Source organism: Peromyscus maniculatus, chromosome 11 (assembly GCF_049852395.1).
Source record: "Peromyscus maniculatus bairdii isolate BWxNUB_F1_BW_parent chromosome 11, HU_Pman_BW_mat_3.1, whole genome shotgun sequence".
In the NCBI taxonomy this organism is placed as follows: domain Eukaryota; kingdom Metazoa; phylum Chordata; class Mammalia; order Rodentia; family Cricetidae; genus Peromyscus; species Peromyscus maniculatus.
The window spans coordinates 69,199,004-69,215,920 of NC_134862.1; the positions used below are offsets into that span (position 1 = coordinate 69,199,004).

Genomic DNA, 16,917 nt, shown 5'->3' on the forward strand with positions numbered 1-16,917 from the left:
CCTTACAATGAGAACATAGTATTCACAAATAACATCCCTTAGCAATGGGGAATCAACAAGTCAAGCCAACTTGTTCTACAAGGAGGCTGTGAAGAGAAGGCACCAAGAGAAATAGAAGCAACCCTCATACCTTCACTGTGCCATTTGGGAACTGGTAGGTCAAAATGTAGCCATCAATTTGAGCAGAGGGAGGCATCCAGGTTAACACCCCACCATAATGTGTTACACCAAATGGACGAAGATTTTTGGGAGGGTCAATTTCTGTAAATGAGAAGCCAGGTAATAATTACTCTTAAAATATACATAATTTTGAGTGATTTGTTTTCTTTTTTTTTTTCTATGTATTTTTCCATTTCTCTCCCTGCCTTTAAGCAGTTGGTAGTCCTGTTCTTGCTCAGAGCCCTCCCAACCTTTGTTTCTAAAAGTCAGACCTGTGGAAGTCAAGAGGATTTAGGAATATGGCTTTGAGTAGTCTCTAGAGGGAGGGACCCTGGGCCTTGTTTCCCTCATGGATTCCCAGAGTGGTGAATATGAAGAGTGTAATTTGGCACACAGGCGGAGCTCCCTGTGCGGTTTGGAAGGATGACAGCTGCAGGTTAGAAAGGGCCCTGCACACAGAACCTAGGGATTGCCCAGAGAACATTGTATGGAGAGGTAATGAAAAGTGAGTGTGCCTCTAATGTCCAGCACTGAGAAATCCCCCAAACTTACATGCTGAAATTAGGAGCCATAATGTGTAAGGAGATTTGGGATAAAATTAAATTAGCATAAAAATACAAAATTCTATTTCTTAAACACCTAAGTGTGTGCCCTTCAATTCATACCCAGTACAGAAATAAGAGATAATATTATATGTTAAAACAGAAAGAAACTGGGTGTGGTCATGCATACCTATCATTCCAGGATTCAAGAGGCTGAACCAGGAGGATTTCAGAGAGCATGAGGCCAGAGGCCTTCCTGGACTTTAGAGTGGACTTCCGGGACTCAGGAAGAAAGGTGGTAGGGTTGTTAGCTATGAAGGTGCAGACACCTTGCCTACTTAAATGCCAGAGGGCATACACATGTATGTGAGTATGTACCAGAGGGCATGCACAGGTATGCAAGTATGTACCAGAGAGCATGCATGGGTTTGTGAGCATGCACATGTAGACCAGGAAAACAAAAGCTCAGCAAAAATACTAATTCTCACCAAAGCTGGTTAGAATGCTCATATTTTTTAAGCAAACAAGATATGAATGGAAATTTCCATTTTAAAAAATATCATGAAAGGCAATTTTAATTTAGAACTTCCCAAAAAGACATCTCCAGGCTATTTTCTGCCCAGTAGCATTTCAGCTGAGAACTGAATTGCAGTATTTTAATAGAAATCAGACAGCTGTTGTTTTGAATTAGGTTGTTTTGACAAATTTTGAGTCTCTGTAATATCAGCTTGGTTTGATTTTCTAAAGCATAGCATCTGGCATGGATCATACTTTATCCATCACATAGAGAGACTGAAATTCCTTCAGAATCAAAGGAGGGCATAGCTATTTAAATATTTTAAGGTAGTTTCTGCCTCCTCTTTGATTCACAACTGTCCCCTGGCTGTGGACTTGAGATGTCTGATTTGGTTACTTTCATATTTCTATGAAGCAGGAAGATAAAAATATCATTATTGTCTTTAAAATTGGGAAAAGCAGGGCTGACAAAATGGCTCTGCCAGCAGGTGCTTGCCACCAAGCCTGACAACCTGAGTTCAATCCCAGAACCTGCATGAAGCAAGGAGAGAACCAACTCCTGCAAGTTGTTCTCTGACCCACATGTGTGCTATGGATGCTCATGTCCACACAGACATACAGAGAGAGAGAGAGAGAGAGAGAGAGAGAGAGAGAGAGAGAGAGAGAGAGAGAGAGAGAGAGAGAGAGAAGAAGGAGGAGGAGGAGGAGGAGGAGGAGGAGGAGAAGGAGGAGGAAGACAGAGGAAGAGAGGGACAAGGAGGGAAGGAGGGAGGGAGAGAAGGGGAGGGAAGAAGGAGGGAGGAGGGAAGGAGAGAAGCAAAGAGAAGATAAAGGAGGACGAGGGGATGGGTAGGAGAGAGGATGAGAGTCACAGAGCAGAGGAAGAAAGACAATAGTCATCCATTGCTAGAGCCACACAGGAGTCTAGAGAGTCTGGGATGAGGGAAAAAGATAAATTGGGGTTTGTTTTGGGTTTGTTTTATACATATTTTCTAATGTGAATTTCTTTTGTTCTTGTATTTTGATGTGGATTTTTTAATGCTAGCTAATTTTAATTAATAAAAACCATCAAGAAATTTAGGGTTTCTCTACTGAGGAGGTAAATGGACCTTGTTCAGAATGCCTGAAGGGCTCACAGACTTTGGGTCCCACGGAGGCCCAGTTCCACAATGCTCGTCTGTGCCCAGACGCCCCATCACACACATTCACTTGCAACCCAGACACCTTTGGTCATCCACAGATGATGACATGGAGGAGGATGCTCCACCATCACCTCCATCTCCACCTTGAAAGACTGAAACTAGCTTCCTGTTTCCTTCTCCTCCCAGCAGGAACTGAGACCCAACTCCGTTTCTAATACAAAGCAGGGACAGAGATCCTGGCATCTGGGCTCAGCAGATAGGTCTGAGGAAGAATAACTCACACAACCTACACTCCGTGTGACCTCCATCCTACCTGACCTGTCAAAGTACTACCTCAAAAAGATAACTCTGAGGCTGAAGAGAAGGCTCAGTGGGTAAAGCACTTCACATGCATGCATGAGCATCTAAGTTCAGATCCCTACTATCTATATAAAAAGCCAGGGACAACAGCACATGTCTGTAATTTCAAGGTAGAGGAGGTAGAGACAGGTAGATCCCTTGAACTTCACTGTCCAGACAGCCTAGCCAAATCAAAGAGAAACCATCTCAAAAAATAATGTGGAGAGCAATTGACACCCCATGTCAACCCCTGACCTCCATGCACATGCACACATGCATACGTACACATGAACCCATGGACACATAAACATACAAACAAAGTCATCGGGGAACCACTTGGAAAACATCTTCAGATAAAGCAATCATCATCATCCCTCCCCCCCCCCCCCTGCTTCCCCCTTCTCACCCTATTTATAGAGGAAGATTCACTCTTGGCAAGAGTGAAGTGTCGCAGTACCTGTTAGGGCCTTAGTGTCAGCCTTCTTGCTCTCCCGGGCCCCCTTCTGGGCCCACACATGGATGGTATATTCCATGCCTGGCTTCAGACCCGTCAAGACAGTGCTACTCTGGTCCTTTGACACCGGAATCTCCTTGGTCTCTCCATCCGCAGAGGTGTAGCGTACCATGTACCTGTCAATGGTGGCTCGCACAGGGTCCCAGGAGATGGTGGCTGTATTCTCGGTCACCCGGTTGGTCACCAAGTTCTTGGGGCTGTCAATTTCTTTTTTTTAAGGTTTAGAAAAGGCTGATTTCAGAACCATGAAAGGCATCTCACCACCCCTTCCACAAGAGTTTCCCTCCATTCAAGAGAGCTAACTAATAACAGTATAATTATTACCGGTACAATTTTATCACTAATATTGTATAATTCTCATGAATACAGGAGTAAAGCAGATCTAGTGTCCACTCCTGCAATCTCAACAGTTCAGAGGCAAGAAGAGCACAGATTCAAGCTCAGCCAGGGCTGCATGGTGGGGCTCTGTTTTTAAAAATAAATGAATGAGAAAAGGGGGAGGGAGGAAGGAAGGAAGGAATAAAGGAAAGAAGGAAGGAATAAAGGAAGGAAGGAAGGAAGGAAGGAAGGAAGGAAGGAAGGAAGGAAGGAAGGAAGGAAGGAAGGAAGGAAGGAAGGAGAGAGAGAGAGAGAGAGAGAGAGAGAGAGAGAGAGAGAGAGAGAGAGAGAGAGAGAGAGGTGGGCCCATAAGAGTCCCCCAGTTTCCATTTTCCAGGGAACACAAGATACTAGATATCACAAGGGAAGGAACCAGATCCTTTCTCTATTTGACAGTCTGGAAATTCTGTCCACCCAGTTTTCACCAGCATCACAGTGAAAACCTGAACTAGCTAAGCCACTGAAACTGCAGTTGGAACAACCTCCTATAGGCTCCCCCATTGCACCTACTCTGTGCACCAACTACCCTCCAGCTCCCTTGACTCATAAAAGAAGAGAAATGAAGACTCTCATCCCCATTGCTTGTCTTCAAACCAAGACCTCTCTGTTCTGAATTGTGAGGTCTTCTCCCACCATCTCCAGGGCTTTCTTCTTTTCCTCTCTCTGTCTCTTGAATACTAATATTTTCTTCTCTACCATCCGTCTCAGAAAATCAAGCTCCAGGAGCTCCCTTCTCTACATACTTCATGCCATTTCTCTGTACCTCTCAACCAACAAACCAAAGGAGGATCTGTCTATCTCAGCATCACTCACCTTTCATTCAAGCCTCAACTCCAACATGGCCCTGCACCAACTCTGCTAGTATAGGTCACTGAAAATTTCTGTATGGACAACTCTCTAAGGGACACTTGACATCCTCAGTTTACTCAATCTTTGGTTTTGGTTTTGGTTTTGGTTTTTCGAGACAAGGTTTCTCTGTGTAGCTTTGGAGCCTGTCCTGGAACTCACTCTGTAGTCCAGGCTGGCCTCGAACTCACAGAGATCCGCCTGCCTCTGCCTCCCAAGTGCTGGGATTAAAGACGTGTGCCACCATGCCCAGCCTTTACTCAATCTTTGAGTAGCATTTTATAGAATAGATCCATTCCATTCTTGGACCACTCTTAGCTCTTGCCTTTTATAATTTCACACTCTTCCAATGTTCTTTTAAATTTGTTGGTCCCTCTGCCTTGCTTGTTCTTCAGCTCTTTGCTTGCAATCTTCATATGTTGGAGCATCTAAATATTGGATTGGATATTCTCTTTCTCTCTCTCTCTCTCTCTCTCTCTCTCTCTCTCTCTCTCTCTCTCTCTCTCTCTCTCTCTCTCTTTCTCTCTCTCTCCTTTCCCTCTCTTTCTCTCTCACCCTTCCTTCTTCCTTGCCTCTCTTCTTATCTCCCACCCCATTTCTCACTACTATGATCCTACCATGTCTGTGGCTTGAAATACTTACTGGCTGTCTTTGTGGAACAGGAGATCAGTTGTTAGCCCCTGGTTTGCACGTACTATTGCATACCCACTACAATGCCTGGATCATCTCACACACTCAGTACATATTTGTGGAACTAATAAAAACTAACCATTCATTTAGCCAAAAAAAAAAACCCTCACCTGTATCTCAAATTTAAATATTTCAGTCTTGATTGTCTCCCTAAAGAGACAAATATCTCTTGGCCTCTTATCTCCAAACATATTATCTTCTTTAAAAAAAATAGAAATCTTCCATGTTGCTCAAATCAGACATGGTTATACTTGATTACTTATTTGTTCCATATTCCATGTCTTATTGGTCAACAAGTACTATTGTTTGTATCTCCAAAATATGCTGTCAGCCAACCCCTTTTCCCTACTTCTGGCGCCATCACCCTTATCCAAACATCACTGTTCACCCAGATTTTAACAGCAACTTCTTTTCCTTCTTTGTCATTTCTTCAACTTATTCTCACTGTGTCCTGAGAACTGTTTTGAAATGGATACTGTGTTGTGTCTCTAGTCCATAGACAGGGCACAGTTGTTCCTTCAGGCACCCAGTGCTCCTGTGTAACCTCACAATGCTGCTCCTTCCCACCTCATCTCAGGACAATTGCTCCAATATACCCACCTCTTTCCATTCCTTGATCCTCTCACTGCAGATCAGACTCCTAACATATGCTCTTACTTAAGCCAGACTTGGCCAGCTTCTCCTCAGTATTGTCCAACACATAGCCATTAGTCCGGTGGCTACGGACAACTTGAAATGTGTTTAGTCTGACTGAATAAACAATTTGTTTTACTTATGTTTAACTAATTATATTAGGATTTTTTTTTTTTTTTTAGTTTTAGAGGACACTTTAACAGGACCGTATAGCAGAGTCAAAGCTAAGCACATGGCCATCCATCTGAGGTCCACATTCCCTAGACTGCCTAGCAGTGAGTCCTGGCACTATATCTCGAATCTGAGAGAGAACATCTGAAAACTGATGTGTACAGTGTCCAAGTCATGCCCTGCCCTTTCCAAGGCCCTGTCCCACTGAAATACAGATGTATGTTTACCAAGTAAATGAACATGGTTCCCTAAGGGTGACTGATATGCAACAGCCAAGGAGCCCGGTCTCCTGCAGAGGGAGCTACCAGGTCAGCTCTAAGCACTTATACTGTTCTATAGAAACTCCATTCTTGCTTAGCCATTTCTTTGGTGTATCTGACAATGCATATCCCATGACTACACACTCACGCCATCTAAACACTGCGCCTCACAACCCACTGCTCTCCAGACCCACACCATTTTCATGTCCTTCATAGGGCTTATCATAATTTACAGTTAGAAGCTTTCCTTGTGTTTATTGCCTGTCTCTCCCACTGCACGTCAGGAGAGCAGAGATCATACTTTTTTTTGTTGTTTATCACTCTGTCCCTAGACCTGGCACTTTAAAAAATGATGATGTAAAGTCGGCTTCATACTAGACACAGGGCCCCCACTTCCCAGGGTGATGAGAGTAACTTTATACCACACAGTTTCTACTGTCAACTCTAATGGAACAGCTTGTCTCAAAACAGTCCTTTAACCCAATAATTTTAGAACTTCTATATTCATTTTACATTAGCTCATACAATATTCAGTAGCTAGGAAACAGTAACAGTTGAGGACATATGCTACAGAAAAAGTTTCAAGGCATTAGTAGGGCCGCTCAGCAGAGGGTCTATTATAGTATTTGGTTTTTTCTCTTTAAAAGTGAATGGAAGTTTTGTTGTTTTTCTTTTGGTGTTTTTCTTTCTTCCTTTTTCTTTATACATCAAAACCCTCAGTAAAGTTTTAAGAAGTAGAACTTTTGAGAGATGATTAGTTCGTAATTAGGTCTGCTCTCATGAAAAGACTAATGTCGTTCCACAGGAGCAGACAAGTCCGCTCAGGTCTAGGCCTAAGGTAGACCTTCCTGCCTTCTCTTTGTCTTACATCTGTTCACTTGTCTATGCGTGTTAGGATAGAGGACAACAGTCAACAGACACTGAAACTCTTGTCTTGGACTTTACAGACTCTACAACTATAAACCGAAAAACCTTTCGTTGTTAACAATTTTACCTTGTCTCTGACAGGCACTCTGCATGTCAGAGGAAACGGATTAAGTTACCCTCCTAAAACAATCCAGTCTCCGAGGTCACAGACCCCAAAACACCAGAGCCATCATTCAGCAGTAGTAGATGACCCTCTATTTACTAACCCAGTTTGCTCACCCCCTACCACCTATTCCACATCCATGTAAGAAAAGGAAAAGGATGCCTTATCTTCCAGGGCAGGCTTGACATCCCAATGAATAACGTTCATTACCTGTGGGGGCCTTGGTTCTGGCCTTCTTGCTCTCTCGGGCCCCCTTCTGGGCCCATACTTGGACGGTGTACTCCACACCCGGTCTCAGGCCTGTGAGGACAGTACTGCTCTTCTCCTTCCTCACTGGAATCTCCCTGGTCTCTCCATCAGCAGATGTGTAGCGCACCATGTACCTGTCAATATCAGCCTGCACCGGGTCCCAGGAGATGGTGGCTGTATTTTCTGTCACCTGATTGGTCACCAGGTTTTTGGGACTGTCAATGTCTACAAGGAAAAGTCTTAGTCAGTATGTGCTATTGGGTCAGCAAGTCAGTAAAGGCTCTTGTCCAGAAGTGTGGCAGCCTGAGTATGATCCCCAAACTGATGGAAATGGAGAAGGAGAGGACTAATTCTAGAACATTATCCTCTGACCTCCACACATGTGCCATGGCCTGTGTGCCTACTCTCTCTCTCTCTCTCTCTCTCTCTCTCTCTCTCTCTCTCTCTCTCTCTCTCTGATGATGATGATGATAATAAATCAAAATGCACCATTAACAGGCCCAGGATGCAGAAATTGCCAGCCATGTTGACTGGTGAGAGTTTTAATTTCCTGTGGTTTTCTATCTCATACACTCCCATTTGGGTGGGGGTTTGTTCTTTAGTGTCTGTTATTTGTCTTTTATTTCTGCTCCACGTGTGCACACCTCTTCCCAGGAACACTGCCCAATTCAAGTAGAAACCCAACCAACCAGAATCTGAAAATCTAGGGTATGTCTTCTACTAGAAGTTGGGCAAAACGGATTTCTTACTCATTTGGTAAGGAATATCAAGGTTTTTGCAAACAAAAAAGAACAAACAAGTTTGTGTCCATTAGCATGACAGTCAAGACCTCTCAGAGGACTTGTCATTTCCAGAGGCAAATTTGTTTTTTAATTAAAATATGACTTGGATATTGAAAAGCAAACCTTTACTTGCAACAGCAGTCCTAAAATCTAGAATCTTAAAGTAAAATTTAATTTTTTAAAATGTTCTGGTATCCTTCACAAAGACTCCAAAAACAACATCTCTAGGGAAAGATTCATGCACCTAAAGAGGAACTGTACACACAGTCGTCCAGACAGTTTGGAGGCTGTTTGGAAAGTCTAGCACATAAGAAAACCACGTGAAAGGAAGTAAAAGATGGTGTGTGAAGCTGATTATGGGAGAAATCACCCATCATTTCAAAAATCATCAATAATCATCAGTATCAGAGGGAAAAATTAAAACCTGACTTCCCCCAAACTTGTCCCTCTAAACTGGGCTGTTGGTTACCTGTGTGAGCTTCGGTGTTGGCTTTCTTGCTCTCCCGGGCTCCTTTCTGGGCCCACACTTCAACCTTGTACTCCACACCCGGCCTCAGGCCTGTCAAGACAGTGCTCCTCTGTTCCTTCCCAATCAGAAATTCTTTGGATTCTCCATCAGCAGAGGTGTAGCGCACCACGTACCTGTCAATGTCAGCCTGTACCGGGTCCCAGGAGACACTGAGAGTGGTCTCTGTCACCTGGTTGGCCACCAGGTTTTTGGGACTATCAATATCTGAAAAGAAAAGCGCTAGTCAATAAACACTAGAATAGACACCAAAAATGGAGGCCATTTTGTTTAGGCTGAGTTTCCTGTTCTTAGGTCCCATGTCATAAGCGTATTTTCAGTTTTCACAGACAGAAACCACAATTGGACTCTTGGGTCCTCAAAGAGGAAGAACAGGACTGTTGTGGAATATTTGTTTACACTATAAAGACATGTCTCTGCCTAAGATGCCTTCTGATTGGTTTAATAAAGAGCTAAATGGCCAATAGCTAGGCAGGAGAGATAGGTAGTAATTCCAGGGAGAGGAAGGGAAGAGGAGGAGGAATCTAGGCATGCAATTTCGCCATCAGACTCAGAGCAAGTTAGATATGCCATACTAAGAAGAGGTAACCAAGCCTGTGGCAGAACATAGATTTAAAAAATGTGGGCTAATTAAGTTATAAGAGGTGGTTGGGAAAAAGACTAAGCTAAGGCCAAACTTTCATAATTAATAGTAAGTCTCTGAGGCATTATTTGCAGGCTGGAGGCCCAAAGATAGTCCAACAAGAAAGCTTGCTACAGGGGACAATGGAATGGCCACCATATCCAGAGTTAGAGGGGCTGTGCTCCAGTCCCAACCCCAGAAGAACAGCTGAAGGACAGAAAATGCATTAGGTTATAGTCAGTAAACAATCTCATGCCAGTTCTGCCATTGACCAGCTATAAACTTGGACAGCTCAGCTGCTCTGAGTGTGCCTCAGTTTCCTTTTCCATAAATGTGGAACTTGAACTAGGTAATAAGGTAGGTCAATATTCCATGAATACCTCATGAGTCAAATCCCACCTTCATTAAGTATCTATATGTCTTGTAGAAATCAAAGATTTCACTGGATTTGAGGGTTTTGTGATTTTTGTTTTGTTTTTGTTTTTGTTTTTTCTAAAGGTAAAACGGGGGGGGGGTGACTATCAACTCAACAAATTCCTCTAAGGAGAGAAAAAAGACCTTATTTATTCCTAGTGGGTATATAAAGTGGTATAAACACTATATAATTATACTGGCATATATAATATACTGAAAATTAAAGGACTAAAGAAGAAAATGATCCAGAAATTCTATTCTAGGTATATATCTTTGAAAACAAACTAGCACACAAATGCTATCGTATCATTATTCACAAGAGTAGAAAAGAAAACAATTCACATATTCACAAATGACAAATAGATAAACAAAATATTATGTAGCCATACAATGAAATATCCAATACCAAAATTAAGAATGGATTAATGCTACAATGCAGAAGATCCTGAGGAATACTATTAAATAAAAAAAGTAAATTGCTAAAGGCCACATGATATATGAATCCATGTATAACAAATGTTCAGCCTAATCAAAGAAGTTTCTTTGTATATGGACAGACGTTAATGTAGACACTCAAAACTGGTCACAGTACAGAGAATAAATGTCTGTGTAGTGCTCAGCCACAACTGCGACGTCTATATCATACACATCCTGGCTTAGGGGCCATTAAGGAAGAAGGGACAGAAAGACTGTAAGAGTCAGAAGTTGAAGAGGACCTGAAGAGAAACAGTGTCTTCTGGACACAACAAGACCACTATAATTGTGTGGCTGTGTCTGCATAAGATATGCACAACATGAAGACAGTCAACATTCCAGTCTGAACAGGAAATAGACTCATGGAACCTGATCCCCAGTTGAGGAGTTATTGACAGTTGATGGGTTCTAGGAAAGGGTCTTTAAGTTTGTGGCCTAGGTCAACTATGGATGGCCCCAGACCTATGAGTATGTGAGCAGTATAAATTGGACTTGGTGGATTATGAAAAAGGAGGAGGAGGAGACAACAATCCAAAGTTGGGAGGAGGTGGGGAGTGGGGGTTGCATCCGGGATGAGTTGGGGGAAGAGTGGGGAAGGATCAAAATACATTGTGTACATTATGAAATTCTCAAGAATTAGCAAAAATGTGCTTTCGTTTAAAAAGAAATGTCCAGCGCAAAGAAACCTATAGAAACAGACAGCACTTATTACTTAAGGCTGCAGGGAAAGAGAATAGGAAGTTGTGGGTGATGGCTATGAGGCTCCTTTTGCTGATGATGTCACTGAAATAATGGTAGCTGTTGTGCAGCCCTATGACTATGTCAAGAACATGCTAAGTCCCTTGAACTGGACTCTTCAAGAGGGTGAACTTTAGTGTGAAAATGCATCTTGGGAAGGTTGTTCTTGTTGAAGAGGAAACACAGATGGAAAAACCTTAGAATTATCAACTGTCCTTATATATAATTAGTCACAGGATCTTCAGAGTAGAAAACACAGTATTCAAGAGGGGTTCTTTTCTAAGAAAGCAGTGTCCTCCCCTGTCCCAAAGTGAGGACAGAAAAATCCATTCATTTCAATAAAGTATATAACTTACAGATTCTAGCAATACTGTTTCTTTTCAAGAAAGAAACTGACCACAAAGGAAACACCTATTTTGATAAACAGTGGGTGGACGTGATTAACCTTTAGGAGACAAATGAAGAGTAGAATATGAGGTCCTTCTTTTGAACTAATGTGTTAAATAGCATGGAAGGATGCTGTGGGTAATATGACAAAAACCTGTCACTCTGGTCTTCTACAATCATTAGTTTATTCCAAGGCCAGAGAAGGAATAGCAAAGCTTACCATGAAACATGTCACAGCCTCAATCCACAATGTTCATACCTGTGGGGGCCTTGGTGTTGGCCTTCCTGCTATCCTGGGCCCCCTTCTGGGCCCACACATCAACCTTGTACTCCACACCCGGCCTCAGGCCCGTCAGGACAGTACTGCTCTTCTCCTTAGACACAGGAACCTCCCTGGTCTCTCCATCAGCAGAAGTGTAGCGCACCATGTACCTATCAATGTCAGCCTCCACTGGCTCCCAGGACACACTGAGAGTGGTCTCTGTCACCTGGTCAGTCACCAGGTTTTTGGGACCATCAATATCTAAAAGGAAAAGAGCTGATCAATAGATACTCGTCACAGACACCAAAGAATGAGACCATTTGGCCTTGGCTGGGAGAGTTTCCAGTTCTTAAGGTTCCCCAATACCTAATGTACATTTCCAGTGTTTCATGGACCTTGTCTCCACAGCTGAACTCAGAGCCTCAAGGGGGCAGCACAGGACAGTGGAATGAGCAGTGCATCCAAAGGGACTGCGTTCTACCTTAAGAGGCAGAGCTGAGGGCCAGGAAGCACCTTAGGTTCCAAACAGCAGACTAAGAACCTCATCCCAGCTCTGCCATCAGCCTGGGCAACTGGTACCTGTCTACTTTCCTCATTTTTTAAATGTGAGCCGAGGTTAATACATTATAAGATACTTCAGTATTACATGAGTATTTCTGAAATCAAACCCATGTGATATCAGCCATGTGGCTGCTGGAAACCACTCACTTCACAGAATCAGGGGATTCTCAAATGTGAGATGGAGACATTGGCTCCTGCTCTGCCATGTCAGCAAACACTCTGAGGACGAAATAACCCTCATCTGTTGCTAGTGGACGTGTCAAGTCCTATCACATTGTTTTCCTAATAAGTTACAGTGAGAACTACCAAATGATCCTGCAGTTCCACTCTTACCTGCACAACTAAGGAAAGTGATGGCATATGTATGCAAAACGCTGGTGCACAGAAAAGGGTGGGGGGAGGGATATAGTGAAGCACCGGCCTAGCATGTACCAGGCCCTAGGTTTGATCCTCAGCATCACACACACAAAATCATTTATATACAAATGTTTAATAACATTACTCATAATAGACTTTGAAAAGTTAAAATAATCCAAATGTCAAACAACTAAGAAACTGTAAAGCAAATGCGCTGACATGTGCTGAGAAATACTAATTTGCATACTGATAGATGTTATAAAACAAATAAACCTGGAAAATGAAAGGCATCTCCTCAGAGGCACACAGATTATAAATCCCCATATAAACAATGTCCAGAACAGAGAACTCTATAAAGACAGACAGCGGTTGTTAACAGACTTGGAGGCAGCGGGGTTGAAAGTGACTGGCAAGGGATGTGAGCTTGAGCTCTGTTCCTTTTGGTAGTGAGAATAGACTACAATAGTTACAGAACTGTGAGAATACTAAAGTCACTGAAGTGCACATTTTAAAGGGTGAATTTTATATGTAAATGTCTCTTAATGTGGCTGTTCTTACCAAATGTGTGAGCAGAAACGAAAAGGCCTTACAATTACCAAATGTCATGTGAAATACCAATGGTACAATCCTCAGAATGGAACACAGCACTCAGAAGGGGATTTACTACTAAGAAAGTAACATCCTCTCCTTACTCCAAAGTGACCACAGAGAAAGTCATCTTCCTAGAGTACTTACCTCACAGACCCTAACATATATATATCTCCTTTCTATCACTTCACTAAGAGAAATATTTTGATATTGATACACAGTTGGAAGAATACTGGAGAGAAGTCACCCACCACATTGGTCCTTTTACTTTCATGTAGAAGATCACACCCAGGGACTTGTTCATGCTACACAGGACTGTATTACTGAGCTCACCACCAATCTCTATGAGGCTGACGTATAAGGCTGCATATGAGGTCCTCATTAAGAGATAATGTGTCCCTATGAACACCTGGTTTTTTTACAAAGAAGGCAAAATTATACAATGGAAAAAAGAAAGCATCTTAAACAAATGGTGCTGGCATTACTGGATGTCAGCATGTAGAAGAATGCAAATAGATACCTATCTATCAGCCTGCACAAAACTCAAGTCCAAGTGGATCAAAGACCTCAACATAAATCCAGTTACAATGGACCTGATAGAAAAGAAAGTAGGAAGTAACTTTGAATGCACTGACACAGGAGGCCACTTCCTGAATATTACGCCAGTAGCATAGACACTGAGATCGACAATTAATAAATAAGACCTCCTGAAACTGAAGCTTCTGTAGGGCAAAGAACATGGTCAATAAGACAAAACAACAGCCCACAGAATGGGAAAAGATCTTCACCAACTCTATATCTGACAGAGGGCCGATCTCTAAAATATATAAAGAACTCAAGAAACTAGACATCAAATTACCAAATAATCCACTTAAAATATGGGCTACAGAGCTAAACAGAATTCTCAACAGAAGAATCTCAAATGGCCAAGATGCACTTAAAGAATTGTTTAACATTCTTAGCCATCAGGGAAATGCAAATCAAAACAACTCTGAGATACCATCTTACACCTGTCATAATGGCTAAGATCAAAGCCACTAAGTCAGCTTATGTTGGAGAGAATGTGAAATAAGGGGAACACTCCTCACTACTGGTGGGAGCACAAACTTGTACAGCCACTTGGAAATCAATATGGCAGTTTCTCAGAAAGTTGGGAATCAATTTACATCAAGACCTAGCTATACCAATCTTAGGCATATACCCAAAGGTTGTAATTACACCACAAGGACACTTGCTCAACTACGTTCATAGCAGTATTATTCATAATAGCCAGAACCTGGAAACAACCTAGATTCCCCCTTAACCCAAAAAATGGATTTTTAAAAAATGTGGTACATTTACACAATGGAGTATTATTACTCAGCAGTAAAAAACAATGACATCATGAAATTTGCAGGCAAATGGATGGAACTAGAAAAAAAAATCACCCTGAGTTAGATAAACCAGACCCAGAAAGACAAACATGGTATGTATTCACTCATAAGTGGATATTAACTGTAAAGGATAACCATGCTACAATCCACAACCCCAGAGAGTTTAGGTAACAAGGAGAGCCCAAAGAGGGACACATGGATTTCCCTGGGAAGGGGAAATAGAAAAGATCTCCTGGGTAAAATAAGGGTGGAAGGAGGGATGATGGGATCATGAGGGATCAGGGTGGGTGGGATGGAGAGAGAGAGAGTAATAAAAGAGATGTCTTGATATGGCAAGGCATTTCATGGTCAGAGAGAAACCTGGTGCCAGGGAAATTCCCAGGAATCTACAGGATGACCCCAGCTAAGACTCCTAGCAATAGTGGAGAGGGTATCTGAACTGGCCATCTCTTATAATCAGGTTGGTGAATACCCTAATTGTCATCAGAGAGCCTTCATCTAGTAACTGATGGAAACAAATGCAGAGATCCATAGCCAAATACGGGCCAAGCTCCAGGAAATCTTGTTGAAGAGAGGGAGGAAGGTTTGTACGAGCCAGGGGGGTCAAGGTCATCACAAGGGAACCCACAGAAACAGCTAACCTGGGCTCATAGGAGATCACAGACTATGGACTGACAGCTAGGGAGCCTGCATGGGACCGACCTATGCCCTCTATATATGTGTGACACTCGTGTAGCTTGATCTACTTGTGGGACTCCTAGCAGTAGGATCAGGGCCTGTCCCTAATGCTTGAGCTGGCTTTTGGGAACCTGTTCCCCATACTGGGTTGCCTAGCCTAGCCTTAATACAAAGGGAGGAGCTTAGTCCTACTTCAACTTGATATGCCATGTTTGGTGGACACTCATGGGAGACCTGCTCCTTTCTCAATAGAAACAGAGGAAGAGCGGAAGGGGGAGGGGCAGAGGGGGAAGAGGAGGAAACAAAAGAGAGGAGGGGGGAACTGTTGTCAGGATGTAAAATAAATGAAAAAAAATGTATTTAATAAAAAATGATGATAATAAAAAAGAAGAGAAGCAACATTTATTGATTTTTTTTCAATGTTAAAGAATAATTTAATGTTGGCATGGCATCTGCCCTCTTCACTGGCCCAACATCATGCAAACCTGAGATACCTCTGTAGCTCAGAAACTCATTTGTACCCTGGAACTGAACTTTACAAAATCACACCATGGTGGCTATAAGTAGCAGAAAGTTGAAAACATTCTAATCATGTATTGCGGAAGGATGATGCCTATCACCTCCTTCCTACCAGAATTTTTTTTTTTTTTTTTTTTTTTGGTTTTTTGAGACAGAGTTTCTCTGTGTAGCTTTGCGCCTTTCCTGGAACTCACTTGGTAGCCCAGGCTGGCCTCGAACTCACAGAGATCCGCCTGGCTCTGCCTCCCGAGTGCTGGGATTAAAGGCGTGCGCCACCACCGCCCGGCAAGAATATTTTTTAATTAAACCCTTTTTATTATTTCAAAAAAAGAGAGAGAATGTGTCACCAACACTGAGAGATGATGCATGACAATGTCCTGCCATCCTGATTCTCTCCAAATCATTGATTTGGGCCAATAGCAGTAAAAAAAAAATCCAAATGTGACCCCCCCCATTTGCATAGGATGATATCAGTTACAGTCTCAAGGAACAACGTCCATTACCTGTGGGGGCTTTGGTGCTGGTCTTCCTGCTCTCCCGTGTCCCTTTCTGGGCCCACACTTCGACCTGATACTCCACACCTGGTCTCATGCCCGTCAGAATGGTGCTCCTCTCCTCCTTCCCAACAAGGAGCTCCCTGGTCTCTCCATCAGCAGAGGTGTAACGCACCACGTATCTGTCAATGTCAGCCTCTACTGGGTCCCAGGACACAGTGGCAGTGTTCTCTGTCACCTGCTCAGTCACCAGGTTTTTAGGACTATCAATATCTAAAAGGAAAAGCTTGATTAATAACCACTAGTAAATTGAGTGTGATGGCTCAATTCTACAGTCCTGTTACTCAGAAGGCTGAGGCAGGGAATCATGAGATTATGAATTTGAGATTAATATAGGCTATTCAAAAAGATTTTGTCTAAACACAGGCACACACACACACACACACACACACACACACACACACACACACACACACACATCAGGCATCATTAAGCCTAGGCTGGACGTTCCTATTCTTACACTTTTCCCATATCCTATACTGGTGTTCATTTGATTCGTGGACAGAGACCTTCTCCCCACAACTACTTGAATCCTCAAGGCAGTAGCCCAGGACAGTGAAAACAGTAACATACTCAGAATTAGGGAGGCTGGGTTGCAGTCCCAGCCCAGTGG

At 42.7% G+C, this 16,917-nt stretch overlaps 1 protein-coding gene across 2 annotated transcripts in view; it reads right to left on the minus strand.

The window, feature by feature from the left end:
• The window catches only part of Tnn (tenascin N), a 68,833-nt gene that overhangs the window by 20,729 nt on the left and 31,187 nt on the right, over window positions 1-16,917 (minus strand). The window contains exons 11-16 of one of the 2 annotated variants that reach the window (XM_006973813.4): window positions 16,254-16,517; window positions 11,672-11,935; window positions 8,721-8,984; window positions 7,431-7,694; window positions 3,156-3,419; window positions 131-261 (exon numbers count right to left, since the gene is read on the minus strand). In XM_006973813.4, the coding sequence (XP_006973875.2) occupies window positions 131-261; window positions 3,156-3,419; window positions 7,431-7,694; window positions 8,721-8,984; window positions 11,672-11,935; window positions 16,254-16,517 (1,451 nt within the window). The remainder of the gene's footprint in view (window positions 1-130; window positions 262-3,155; window positions 3,420-7,430; window positions 7,695-8,720; window positions 8,985-11,671; window positions 11,936-16,253; window positions 16,518-16,917) is intronic. The other variant, XM_042258399.2, reaches the window with a different exon arrangement.